Source organism: Phaethon aethereus, assembly GCF_964289735.1.
Source record: "Phaethon aethereus genome assembly, chromosome: 9".
NCBI lineage: Eukaryota > Metazoa > Chordata > Aves > Phaethontiformes > Phaethontidae > Phaethon > Phaethon aethereus.
In genome coordinates this window covers 1461442-1475176 of record NC_138585.1, presented here as the reverse complement: position 1 = coordinate 1475176, position 13735 = coordinate 1461442, and the positions used below count along the sequence as shown (strand labels likewise).

The following is a 13735-nucleotide window of genomic DNA, read 5'->3' as shown; positions in this document are numbered from 1 at the left end:
TAGGAAGGAAGATTGGGCTTTTAATTGCATATAGATTTCAGGAGAGTTCTTATCTCATAGTCCAATTTGTAGCTTCAGATATGGGTCTTTTTTGCTTCCCCTGGTCAAAGTCCATGCAAATGTGCCGTGCTCTCATATACTTACTTATAAATGTTGCAGAAGCTCGGAAAGAACCAATATAGAGCTCTTCTGGAAGATAATACACACAGCCTTTTCAGCTTTTGCTTTATTAGACAAGCCTGTATTTAATTAGCTCCTCTGAAACAGGATATGCATTTTTCAGAGGACGATCAAATTTATGGAAACAAAACCGTTTCCGAGCGCGTGCGCGCGTGCGCCCCATCACACCGCCAACCCCAATTCCCGACTCGCCTCCCTTCGCCCCGCGAGCGCTGCCGAATGCAGCCCTTTGCCCTGCAGTTTATTGTCAATAAAGGCAAAATAATTAGCAGGGGGGCTTCCATCCCCCGCCGGCAGCGACCGCAGGAGGAAACGCTGGTTGTATTCATGGGGCCAAGAGACCGTGACCGGGTGAGAGCAGCATGTTCCTCCTCCCAGCAGCGCAGCTTTGCACGTGATGCTGCTGAGTTTCGGAGCCTAAACTCGCACCCTTCGGGGTAAAGTGCCTCCCTGCAGCGCTGGGGACCCAGAGGCTGTGTTTCGGGTGGGTGCTCCCCGGGCAGCTTATGGGACCGGGTGTCCTCCCTCCCCACGCTTAGCACCGTGGGCTGGGGACATGGCACGGGGGGTTGTGTCCTTGGCGCGTGGGCATTGGGGCATCACGGCACTGGGGCACAACGAGCTGCCACCACAGCAGCGCTGGCTCATCCTGGGAGGGCTTTTGGATCTCGCTTTTTTTCCCAAAGTCCAAGAAATAACTCGGGTTGCCTTACATTCCTTAGCCTGTGGGGCTGCCGAGGAAAGCCTGGAAACGGGAATTTTGTTCGCACCAAAGGCGAAGCTCGTTCCCCACGCAGGTCGTTTCGGCTGCAGGGCTTTTAGGAGACAGAGCAGATCAGCTGAAAAGGGGATATTTGCGGCGGCCGTCCGAGACAGGGAAACGCCGAGTGCTTTCTGCAGCCGGAACCGCAGCTCCGTGGCTGCGGACGCTGGCTCTCCCCACGCTCTCGTTCCCCTGATGCACGATGCTCGCCGCTTGCAGCGGTGCCCGCCACGAGGCAAGGTCCGTTACGGCCAGAAAAAGAGGAGAAGCTGTAATACCAGCTGTTGTTACACAGCAAACAAACAGGCTCGTAAATAAACGATTGTCTGCTTTGGAATTTGATTCTTTTTTCAGTAAAGTTTGCTGCGTTAAAATTTTTCGTACTGTGAGTTCTCGGCCAAGGCAAGAAAATGAAAACGGATGTGGGAAGATGAGAAATCTACCGAGGGCAGGAATTCCCAGATACAGTGGCTCTCTGCCACTCTCCATAATGCTCCTGCCCGCAGCCTTGTCATCCACACGCTTGCACGCATCAAAGTGAAACCCAGAGATAGCTGGCTCGGTGAGCGTGTCAGAATATCTGCGTTGCAGAAAAATAAAATGTAACTTTCAAAGGTGCTTCCCTGTGATTTTATGTGTGCGCCTGTTTTTGCTCTAATGCAGTCGGAAACTTGTATTTCAATTTTTTTCTCAGTGTTTTTCTGTATTTTTCATTACCCTGTGTACCTTTACCTAACCACCACTTATGCGTTTCCTATCTAAATTAAACATTCCCATGCTTTTCAGCCCCTTCGCAGTGAAGGCTGGCAGGAGTGAGAGCATACCAGCAATTTTTCTGCGCTCCTAAGAACGATGAAGTATTTACAAGTGTTTAATTCCTACCTTGAAAGTCAGGCAGATGCTGGCCTCACCAAAGTGGCCTCAAACCCCAGGAGACCCACACACTTGCTCTACTCCTCCGCAAGCCCAGGATCCCATCAAGGACTTTCATTGCATCAGCGAGCTGGGGCCCCCTGATGCTGATTCATCTACTTTTATGATATTTTCTCTCAGCATATAACTAACTATATCGTATAAACAACAACAACAAAAAAGCCTCGTTTTTATTTTTTCCCTCAGCCACACATACTTGTTCATACTGCTCCCAAGAAGCTGCAGAACCCGAAGGTGGGGTGACTTTAGCTGAGCAGGACAGTTGGTAGCTGCTATTCGTGACAAGGAGAGAACAAGTGAAACCAGTCATTTTGGTCTTAAAGACTTTTTCTTTTTTAATATTCATGTAAAAAAAAAATAACTAACAAAACAAACAAACAAACAATAAATCCAGCATGCAAAAAAGAGGCAGAAAAGCTACGTCTATACTGAGAGATAGGGAAAAATCCATTGTAATGAATATCATTATTTTAAAAATAGGATTTACCTTTGCAAAATGGAATTGTTCTCCTTTAAAACCAGATCCTTAAAAGGCCTTCGCTAGTGCAAAAGCGAGAGTCAGCACTGACATCCAGCAGAGGTAGCGAATTACCCCAGGTGGCAGCAGGGGCCAACGTCCAGCCTGAGATGCAGCCAAGAGCTTCTGATGGATGGAAGCTCTTCCCACCTCTCTGCGCGGTGGTCATCTCCTCTGACCACCAGGCCCTGGTGCCGTACCGTGCCAGGCGTTCCCTCTTCCTCGAGTTGACCTGCCTGAGGTGCAACCTCTCTGCATCTCCTGGACCTGTGCTGGAGGTGTGCCTCTGTGTGGTGGTGGAGAGCTGGTGGTTATGGAGGGCTGGTGAGTATGGTTTGTGCTCGCTGGGAGCACTGATGTTCGGTGAGACAGCCTGCCCCCTCTGTTCACACAAGCCACTGGAGATGCCAGCTAGACTGGTGGCTTGACCTACCAAAGGTCCAACTCTAGAGAAATGTTAATTTCTTGGTTAACCATTGGTTAATGGTTGGACTTGATGATCTTGAAGGTCCTTTCCAACCTTAGCAGTTCTGCGATTCTGTGAAATGTTCAGCTCTACTTCTGATCGCTCCAGAACATGAAACCCCTGAAGGGGAATATCAGCATTTCACCAAAACCATTTTTCCAGTGAACTCCTGCAGAGAACTTACAATCCTTACAAATAAGGCTAAAATCTATTGCAGACATCTATCAAAATGGCTACTTTGGGGGGTATGGACCCCATTTTTCTCTCTAACTCATCCCTCAGTAGCCTTTGCTCCGCTCACAGGTACTTTCCAGAGCTTCTGTAGGATGTGCTCTGGAGCCAGGTGGAAGGACCTGCTAAGGGCACACATCTCTCCCCTCCCACGTAAGCTCTTGTGTCTCTTCCTCTGACCCCTTCGAATAAACTTCCTCTCCGATGGATTGGCTAGAAGAGGCAATGTCGCACTAAGGAGTTAATCTTCACATCACTGGGGGAAGAATTAACAGAAGAAAGTCCTGATGTCAGTATGGAGCTACACATCTAATGCTCCCTGGGATTTCTGCTCCAAATGTAACTCTAATTAATTCTAAATGAGAAATTCTTCTGGCTTCATTAAAGATGACATCTGCAGGAGCACCGGTCGCACACAGAGGTTTTCAGCTATTACAGCAAATATCTAGCATAGGAATAACAATGGATTATACATATTCCCTGGAGAGATCAGAAGAAATAAATACACTTCGGTATCACGGGTTATAGCAAATGTCTAAGTAAGTAACATAAATCAGATTAAATATCACAGCAGATCAGCATTGTAGTACAACCAGCAAAGCAAAGGGGTGTCTGAGTAGAAACAGTCACCAGGGAGGAAAATGCCATGACTATGGGGTCTGTGTGCATTGGCCACAGCCAAAGGGACACAACAGAATTGACTTAAAACACACGGCAAAATAACATAGCAGAGTACTAGATTACAATTTTTGCTTTTCAACCTGCCCCACAAAATTATCGGGTGGCAAAACCAGAGCAAAGATACACTATCATTTCAGCAAAGCACCATTTTTTTTGATGAACAGAGGACACCGAGGTCACGGGATGCTGTTCACCACTCCAAACTCTGAGGAAGTCGAGGATGACATTGCCTAATTGCATGAAAGCCTGCTCAAAGGGAAAAAGGCATCGCTTTTACATCTGGGCTATTATTAAATGGAAAGTATAACCTATTACAAGAATTAGAAAAGGGCATAAGGCACAATCCTGATCCTGGATATCAGAGTTTACATGTAAAATATGAGCAAACTGTTCAACTCCGAGAGCATTACAAGGCACTACTTTTGTTATAGACCTCCTGGTGGTAGGCATACTAGCAGGCAGTCGAATAAGACCGATGTTCGTAACAAGCTAGGATACAACCTCAGAGTAGGGGAAACATGATAGAAAACACAAATCCTATTTACAGACTGCTTTGTTTGCGTATACTTTTTGCTTCTGAAGTGAAAAATATTTTGTAAAAGATAGCGCATCTCAAGCCCAGAAGTCTACTAGACATAGTCGTATTTTGAGGGGTACGAGCGTCTTCCGTCCTCGCTTCGAGCAGCTTCTTCGTACCCTGCACCCTTCCTAGTCTTCGTTTCAGGTTCGTACCCTGAACCAACCTTATAAGGCCCCGTTCTGTAGGAGATATTCCGCCCCGACGCGTTGTAGGACACTGCTTTGTAACTGAAAGAGACATGAAAGATGGCATCAGCCGCTGGAGGCTCTATGACTACCCAACTTGTGTTGGGTAGTGTTCCTGTTCCTAGACACCCTGTGTTTCCTAGACAACCTGTGTTCCTGTTTGCCACTGGATTTTAGGAAACTTCATACTGTGTCATCCCTTGGAGCTACTCTGAGCTCGGAGCCAACCATCCATGGACAGGCTGCAAGCCTCTCTTGCGGTTTTTCTTCATAAACTTATGCTTTCTTTCCCATGAGTAAACCCTTGGTTGAGTGAAGGACCCACCTACCATAACCAGCTACGTAGGCGTACAAAGCCCTACCTGATGTAAATCATAGCGCAGCAGATGCAATCTACACCTACTGATGATCTGCTATGCAACTTGCAAGCAAAGCTGTAATTAAGGGGCTTGACTTAGCCAGCACATTGCAAATTTTAGATTTTAAGGTTGATCCCTCCTGCCCTCTCTCTTTGTTTGCAAGTCATGTAGTCAGGGAAGGGAAATGATCACTTTTGACCCATCATACAGGGCAAACAGATGTTATCATCATGGTAACTCTTGCAACAGGGCTATTGCACATAGACATGTCCTGCGGTATGCCCTCCTGACACCCAAGGCTTCATGCAATACCTTCCCATGTTGACCACAGAAAGGCTTACCGGGATTCTTCTGGAATCAGCCCTCTGCAAGCAAGGCACATCATGATGCCTCCTACAAGGGCCAGGCCACCGGCTACCCAGCCAACGAAGAGGGCTGAGCCAAAGGTGTACCTACAAAGCACAGAGACATGGCTGGTTAGTGCCGCGACAGTGATTCAGTCGGCTGCTTCTGAAACGCACTGAACACTGTCATTCCCTCTCTGACCCTGCAGAAGTTCCCGTGAGCACCGTCCCACCTGCAGGCTCATCCTCAACGGGCTCTCTACCTCCTTCTTGAGCTGCATGAACAGAGACAACCCAGACAATTTGCTTGGACAAATTATCTCCAGTGCAGATAAGAAAGAGATTCAATAAGTCTTCCAAGTCCTTGGGGACAGACTAACATGCACCCAGAGTTTGTCTTTCCTTCAGCTGCAGCACACCCTGGCCCTCAGGGAGATCTGCAATGTGGAGCACCCCGAGCCACAAGACCACCCACCTGTTCTGGATGTTCTGCATTCCCTGGTACATGTTGACAGTGGACATCCAGAAGTTTGTGACCAGCATGTTAGCAAACACAGACACTCCGGTGATGGCACACAGACCTGAGATCAGAGAGAAGGAGAGACTGAGACCCACATAGTACAAGCAGTCACCTTTGGCCTTGGGGAAGCACCTTACAGCTCTGGAAAGTTGAGTGAGACACCTTACAGCTCTGGGAAGGTGGTGCCTTCAGCAGAAGTGGGGACCCACAACATGCCTGCCTAAATCTGCAGGCAGCCTGGAAGACCGGACTCAAAAGGCAGGAACTTCTCCCATTCATCTGCACATGTGATCACTGTGATGCCCAGCCGCAATGAGCCTGGCAGCAATGGCATTATCGTTTGCTATTTCACTATTGCCCTGCAGTGTTTGTTGCCAAAAAATATGAACACCAGATTTCTCATCATCTCAAGTCCTGTTCATCCTCCCTACACCCACAAAGAGCTCTGGCTCTCCCCCGAAACTCAATTACAGCTCTGGGGAGGGATGGAGCAATCAGTGGTGCTTCTGCCTCAGGTCTCCATATAGCCCTCACTATCATGGTACTTCAGCGTCACAGTCCTTAACACTGATGTCCTGAGAGCAGCCTTTATTTTGGGAAGAATCACAACCCCCATCTCACAGAGGTGTGACCAAGGGCCAGGTCCACCACAGACCCATGTGGGTACCCAACTCCTCAGCTAACTGAGACTAAGGGCCTTGTTTTGAACCTGACCAAGAGATGTCCCATCCCACAAGTCAGTCAAAACATCATTTTAGCCACTCTCTCTTTGGGAACGCATGGGTGGGCTTTTCTAATATCCTCATTGGCCAAATTCTCATCCCACTGACTCAGATGGATTAAATGACAGATTTTAAGTGCAAAATTAAAGCCATGTTGCAGAAGGCGGTTTCCTCTGCCCAGCTTGTACTTATTGTACATCTATAAGTTGCATTGTATGTTTCATAACCCAGCAAAAGCGTGTGCTGTTCAGCTGTAAGGATTTTAAATAGAGACATTCTCCTTCCCTTCATCATTAGGATATGGATTTGACTTGATTACTTACCCAAAATAAATTGTGAGAAAACCTGTAAGTGATGTTCTTAAGCATTTGCAATTTTGAGGGAGCTGAGCAACACTAGGCACTCCTGCAGCCTGCGTGATAACCCAAGGTACTAAAAAATTACAAGTTGGGCTACCGCAACCCTGAGAGTCTTCATAAATTTTTTATATATAAAGCCTGAGACTCTTCATAAAACTATTACATATAAATGAAGGATATAATAACAGTATACATATAACAATCTGAGAGATATAATTTCTTTTTTATCTGTGAGCTGTGTTTTCAGCCTTCCATGTTCTGTCCCATACAAACTTCTGGGTTTCTTTTACTAAGCAGAGGTAGTAACTACTTGACCCCAGGAGGCCAAGCTGGAAGACAAATGCCAACAACTTCATGCAATGATTCAATTGCTTCGGGTTGCTCCAGAGCCTCTGCTACCTATGACCAGAAATGCATGAAGGCTGGCCCAGGCCTCAATTCCGGGCAATTGCAATACCTTGCACTTGAACGACACGACACCACCCACTTACCAGCAATGATAAACATGATGCCGGAGGTCAGAGTCATGTTGGCTTTTGCAGAATCCTCCATGTTGCCGATACGGATGCACTTCAGGGCAAAAATGCACACAAGGAGGCCAAGGATGCCCAGGACGATACCCACAATCATAAGGGCCCTCACAGCCTGAAACATTGCTGCAAAACAAGTCAACAAGAGCCACGCTGAGCAACTGAAATGAGATTCATCAGACTCTGGGAGGTTTTTAAAGATTGGTTCTGTCTAAAAATAAAAATATTAAGGAAGAAAACCTTGCAAAATGGGCACTGGATCTCTTGTCCGTGTTATCTGGGGCATCGCTGGAAATGCAACCGTTTGTCTCAACTTCCCGAGGAGTTTGACAGTTTAGACATAATTTTTTGTGAATGTTCATTGGCACCGGTCATGAATCAGCTGAAATTCATGGAGAGGAGTTGGCGTATGGCTGGGATAAGCATGAGTTGTTTCATAACCAAAATGACTGAGAAAGCCTTTTTCCCTCCCCAAGCAGCAACAAAACCAGACAGCTCCACCCAGCTATCCGTGGCATTTCCAACTACTGTGTGACTCAAAGTGGAGTTCTGTATGTTCCTGCTTTACGGTAAAACACGTAGCACGGGAGAAGAGGAAAATCACCTTGACAAACATAGCGCATACACCAAGGGAGAGCAACAAAGCTTCAGCAGTGTCCTCTCCCAGCATATCCTTTCCATGGTTATTTGTTATATCAGTCCTGTATACAACTGTCCACTTTCATTAATAAAACATGCAAATACCCTAGCCCTGAATTTGTTTAGCAGCCTGCTGTCGAGCTGGGAACGCTTGGTTGGAGGCAGGTTGTGATGCTGGTGGGTCATGCCCGTGGGATCTGAGCGCTGCTGTCAGTCAGATGAAGGTAGCAAAAACCCTCCAGACTCTTCTTGGCTGGAGTAGAAAAGTAGGGGAAAAAGCAAAGGGAAACTTGCCCCTTTTCAAGTGGAGAAGCGAAGGAAAAAGGCATTTGAATGCCAAAATGATTTTCTAATACGGTGGCACATACCCCATCTCGCCTGCAATTCCATGCTGGCCCCAGACGCTTCCCCTCCCCGCCCGCGCGCACGTCGCTGGCAGAGACAGGAAGGCGGCAGGGCTGGCAGAGCGCGGGGAGGGGGTGGCCGAAAGTATTTCAAGGGCTGTTGTGATTTGGCTGGGATGAACTGCAGCCTCTCCTTGCCCTCCCATGAGCTCTTGCCAACCAGGGTTTGGCTTTGATGCTCCCCGCACATGACTGGCTGTCTTTAGGGAAGATGACATCAGCTTGTGACCGACTGAGAGGGTCCCAGGGACTTCACTCAGCCTGCCTGTCACCCCTTTTGCTGGGCTAGCCAGGATGGCCATGGTGCCCAAGTGTCCCACATGCCCTGACTGGAACAGAAGGAGAACAGAGAGTAGACCCTACTGGTCGTGCGCAGGGAGGGAGAAGGGAAACGTTTATAAGCCCTCCCCAGGAGGGCAAGGGTAGGTGCCGGGGTGCCCTTGTGGGTCTCCTTGCTTGTGGGGTACCATGAACCCAAGCAGAACCACACTGGCACCATGACGCATGAGGAAGCCAGCAGTCTGCCATGCCACAGGCTGGGAATACACCATCTTCTCCCACCTGGCTGTCCCACCGGGGCTGCTGCTCTTATGACTCAATTTGCCCTTATCAGCTGATAACAAGTGCTAACGAGCCTGGGATTTTCAACGTCCCATTCATCAGCCCCCAGGTGTGAGCTCATTAGTTATTATTCATCAGAGAATAAGAAGCTGGTGGATACGCCTTATCAGCCCTCAAAGGTTGTTCACACAGCACCTGATGCAAAGTAGAAAGCTGCAGCGAGAAGAAAATCACAATATTAATTCATCTTCACAGTCACTTAAGTTTCTTTGCAACTGCTTTTGTTTCAGGGCAGGCAGGAGAGGCTGATACTCCAGGGCAGCATAAGACACTACAGGTAGTGATGGAAGGTCCTCGTCCTCAGGACAGTCCTTTATTCCTGGGGTGCTTCCTACAGACCTTATGGTTCCTAGGTGCCATCACTGTGGTGGTCTCAACCCTTCAAGAAATGACACTGAGCTAAACCTCCCAGGGATATTGTAAGTTCCCAGGAGAGATGTTCCCAGTGCTTGGGTGCCTGTGGAAGGACACAACAGGCATGCCAAGTCAAGCAGCCCCTGGGAGCTGGAGCTTCTGAAGCAGTGAAGTCCAAGTGTGGTGAAATCTCCGCAGAAAAGGAGCAACCTGCAGCTATTGGAAAGGGGAGAAAGAGCAACACAGCAGAGCACAACAGAAAAAATGCAAAATAGCCATCAGCAGCAATCCCTCTCTCCATGTGGCTAACTTATGCTCCATCTCCACAAAGGGATAGAAAGGAGAAGAAAGTGCTCCCAGGTCTGCTGTGGCATGGAGGCCTCTTCACTTGGCTCATGGGACTGAAAGTGAGAGCTGTTTGGAAAGAGGGCACCACGGTTTCAAGTGAATTTTGGCATCCAGCAAAAGTCCCCTGAATAGAGCTGTTTTCCAAAGGTGAATGACCTCCCCTAGAAGGAAGGAGTGGAAGGGCTTAGACAAACAAAATAGGAGACTAAGGAAAAAAAAAAGTTAACAGGAGCACTAGGTAGCAGAGAGCCCTACAGTTAAATTCAATTAAACTACCTGCCGTTTTGCATGAGGTGGGATAACTTTGCTTCATACCTGCACACATGTGGTTGCTCAGTTTGCACACCTGATTTCCATATGAAGGGATGGTGTGCACAGAAAATATTGAAAATACAAGCTTATTCACCCAAACAAACGTCAGTGATCTGAAACCACAGTTTGCATCACCGTGTTTTCCAGATGTAAGTGGAACTGGAGAGTTATCTTTTTCCCCAATGTGGCAGGGGTGAGTGAAGTAAAACAGTTATCTAAACTAACATCACCTGCATTTCTGTTACTGATGCAAAATACAGAGGTGGAAATCTAACTTTATGGTTAGTTTTGATTAACGGTATATAGTAAGTTTAGGGGAAAAAAGAGGGTCTTAAGTTAACTGCATTCAAGCAGGGGTAATGGGTGCAAGTTACTCCTGGGGAGATTCTAGTTGGACACAAGAGGAAAATTTGTCACAGTGAGACCAATTAGCCATTGGAATAATCTCCCCAGGGAAGTGGTGGGCTCCCCAACACCGGACACTTTTAAGGTTTGGCTGGACAGGGTGCTGGGCCATCTTGTGTAGGCTGGGCTTTTGCCAAGAAAGGTTGGACCAGATGATACTTGAGGTCCCTCCCAACCTGGGATTCTATGGTTCTGTGATTCCTTCTTTATTTTTTAAGGTACTCATCAACTAAACGGACACATAAAGAGAACAAAACGGACTGAGTATCTCTAAGACACAACAGAAAATGCCTGTGACTGCTTTGCACGTTTTCTTATTGCTATACTACCTAAAGATAACATAAAAAGTAAAATCTTGGTTATGATAAATTGGCATCAAAATGATGGTTACCATCGCCTCATTGCTCTTTTAAAACACAATCACCTACACATACAGCATTATAAGGATGTGTATATATATTGATCAACATTTATATATAGTATATATAGTTAATGTATTTTTTTTATTCTTTAAAACAAATGGTCCCATGGGAGAAGTGACTCCAAACACCAGTTTTGCTCTTCCAAATGAAAAAGAAGTTGCCTAGCAATCCTGAAGCTGGGTACACAAACACATTTATTCCATCGCACCCCTCGGGACAGTCACGGGCTTTTCTCAAAAAGCAAACACCGCAGCCAACACGCTGGTCTTCAGCAAAGCACTCCCTCCTGCCAGACAGTAGGGAAGCAAGGTTGGCATCCCTGAGGATACAGGGCTGAGAGCCCACATCACCCTCTCTCCTACAGCGATCCGTAGATGTAAAAGGCCTACGTACAGTAGTGCTTGCTTGTACCTATTTGCGGTTGTGCACCAAGAGTGAAAAACGCTCTCAGGGCCGTATTTATTGCTAGCTGGCAGGGCACAGGCACGACGGGTCGCAGGGAGGCATGGCGAGCCAGGCTGGCCGCTCCCCTCCATGGGTCTGGCTAGCTGGGGAGCACTGGAATACCCTCGCATGCATTGGGATGGGAAAACCAGCTCTTTTTGTTAAGTAAGCAAGCAAACGAGAAAGTAATACCCCCCTGCAATCTACCTCTGTAACCTCTAAAAATCCCCAGGTAACGTGAAGTGACTGGGAGCACCTTTCTCCTTCTCACCCTTCCTACAGGCGCTATTTACAGGCAGATTTCTTCAATTCCAGTTTTCTTTTTGGAAAAAAAAAAAAAAATTATTTTCTGTGGAAACCATTCTGATAACAACGCAAAATTGCATGCAGCTGTTTTCCTTGTGTTTTGATTCAAAGGGACAGAATATCTGTGGGTTTAAATATACTCGCTCTCCTCACAGTGGTTGGAGCTGTGCTGATTTATGCCAGCAATGGGACTGAACCCATGATGCTCATCCAGAGATCACCTACACGTGCTCCAGGTTGTAAACTCCACTGAGAAAAGGTACTATTTTGGTAACGTATTTTTATGCTCGTACACCGAGTAGCCTGGAAATTTTATTCCTTGCAAAGTGCTTTAAGAAATCTGCTCCTGCTTTTGGATGAAAACTGTGCACAGCTACAGGAGAACTCCTGGGTTAAACCTGGTGCATCTTTTGCCCCTACCTGGCAGCCCAAGAACGGTGAAATATGGCCGGCACTCTGTAAAGCCAGAGCTCTGCTGCACGCAGCTCCTCCACAGCCCCTGATATTGGAAGACGGCCGTGACCGGGTTGTCATACAAGTCCTGCGTGCTCCACATATCCATGGCGGTGGACAAGATGCACCCTGCAACGCCCAGCGACGAAACGATGAACCCCATCACCTGGCAGATGGTCGTGGACATGGTGTCTCCCCCGGAGACAGGAGGTGAGACAGCCCTTATGAAGCCGCAGAACTAAGCCGCACCGAAGTCCTCTTGACTGAGCCACCAGAAATGCAGCAGCTCTTATCAGATGCTTTCCATTGAGTGGTGTGTTTGCTCAAAGTGTTTTTGCAAGATAGTCCAGTTTCACTCTCACCAGGTAGGTTTGTGCTGGCAGGGCCAGAGATATGAGCTTTTGTCCTTTAGAAGTGCTTGTCCTTCCCCAGTTAAGCAGCCGCGCTCCATCGAGTGTTGGGCAACCCACTTGGAACATGCGCCGTCCCCCCAGCGAAACCCTTTGCTGTCCCTCAGGCTTCCGCGTGCTTGGCACAGCGCAAACGTGCTGAGAGGGTCAGAGGGAAGGACCGAGATCCCAGGTGAACTTAGCACCTAGCCCAGGTCACCACCTCCCCTGGCCCTCTGCTTACGCAAAGCTGGAGCAGATCTGCCATCAGACCGAGGTAAGGACATCCCTACACCTGGCCACCCACACAAGCATCTGCACAAGAGGCCCGGTGGTAGATAGGGATGCCAGCGGTGAGCTCTGCGGCAGGATGTGGGGCCACCAGCTCGACCCAGGGAACAAACAGGGACTCGGCCGCTCCTTGCAGCCACTTCGAGCATCACTGAGGTTGCCTCGGGTGGCACAACCCAGAGCCAAGAGCCCCAAACTGATCCAGCAAAGCTCCTGCAGCCCTGTTCTCCTCCTGCCCGCATCCCCATCACATGTCACGTGGCCCCACTGAAACCCATGTGGGGAGGAGGAGAGGGAGGGCACAGGGACCATTTGGGAAGTGCCTTTTTACAGGGGCTTCTCTATATTGGCAGGGCGATGATCCTGGAAAAAGGGGCGGGGAGTATAAAAATTAGGAAAGTAATTATCTCTTTGCACAGTGGAGGAGTGCTGGGCTCAGGGGAGCAATATAAATCCAACCATGCCACTCTGCCGATGGAGCGCGGTGAGTTACAAGGACCTTCCAGACTTCACACTCATCCATTCTCATCTAATACCCTGCTCTGACTGATTTACTTCAGCCCTGACCTAGAAACAAATTCCCGCTTTATCCAGTCCCCGTACCGCTCCGTGCCACAGGTGCCATCAACACCCTTGCCCGGTGGTGAAGCTGTGTGAAAGCCACCGGGAAGAGCGGAGAGGCTGGTTTCTGCGGGCGGACGAGTTGCGGCGCTTCTGCCTTCTGGAGAATGACCGCCCAGGACGCCCCTTTTGCTTGCGTGGCTGTGCAGCAAGCTGGTGGGCAGCAGAGGGGAACACGTTCGCACTGGACCGTGCCGCAGCAGCCAGCGCGCAATTCACATGTCTAGCGGCCACAAACCACAGCCACCAAAGCTCTCCTGGGTCTTTGTTTCCAGAAATTCTATTCAAATTTAGTCATTTCCACTGACTTTGTGACGTTTATATCAGGGGAAGGACTAGCTCCAACATATCTGATG

At 48.2% G+C, this 13735-nt stretch overlaps 1 protein-coding gene across 1 annotated transcript; it reads right to left on the bottom strand.

The window, feature by feature from the left end:
* Nucleotides 1-4400: 4400 nt before the first annotated feature.
* On the bottom strand, nt 4401-12265 carry CLDN18 (claudin 18; the record flags this gene model as incomplete). Its single annotated transcript, XM_082003579.1, has 5 exons — nt 4401-4578; nt 5237-5347; nt 5715-5820; nt 7332-7496; nt 12046-12265. The coding sequence occupies 5 exons, from the start codon at nt 12263-12265 to the stop codon at nt 4401-4403; spliced, it is 780 nt and encodes a 259-aa protein (XP_081859705.1).
* Between the last annotated feature and the right edge of the window lie 1470 nt (nt 12266-13735).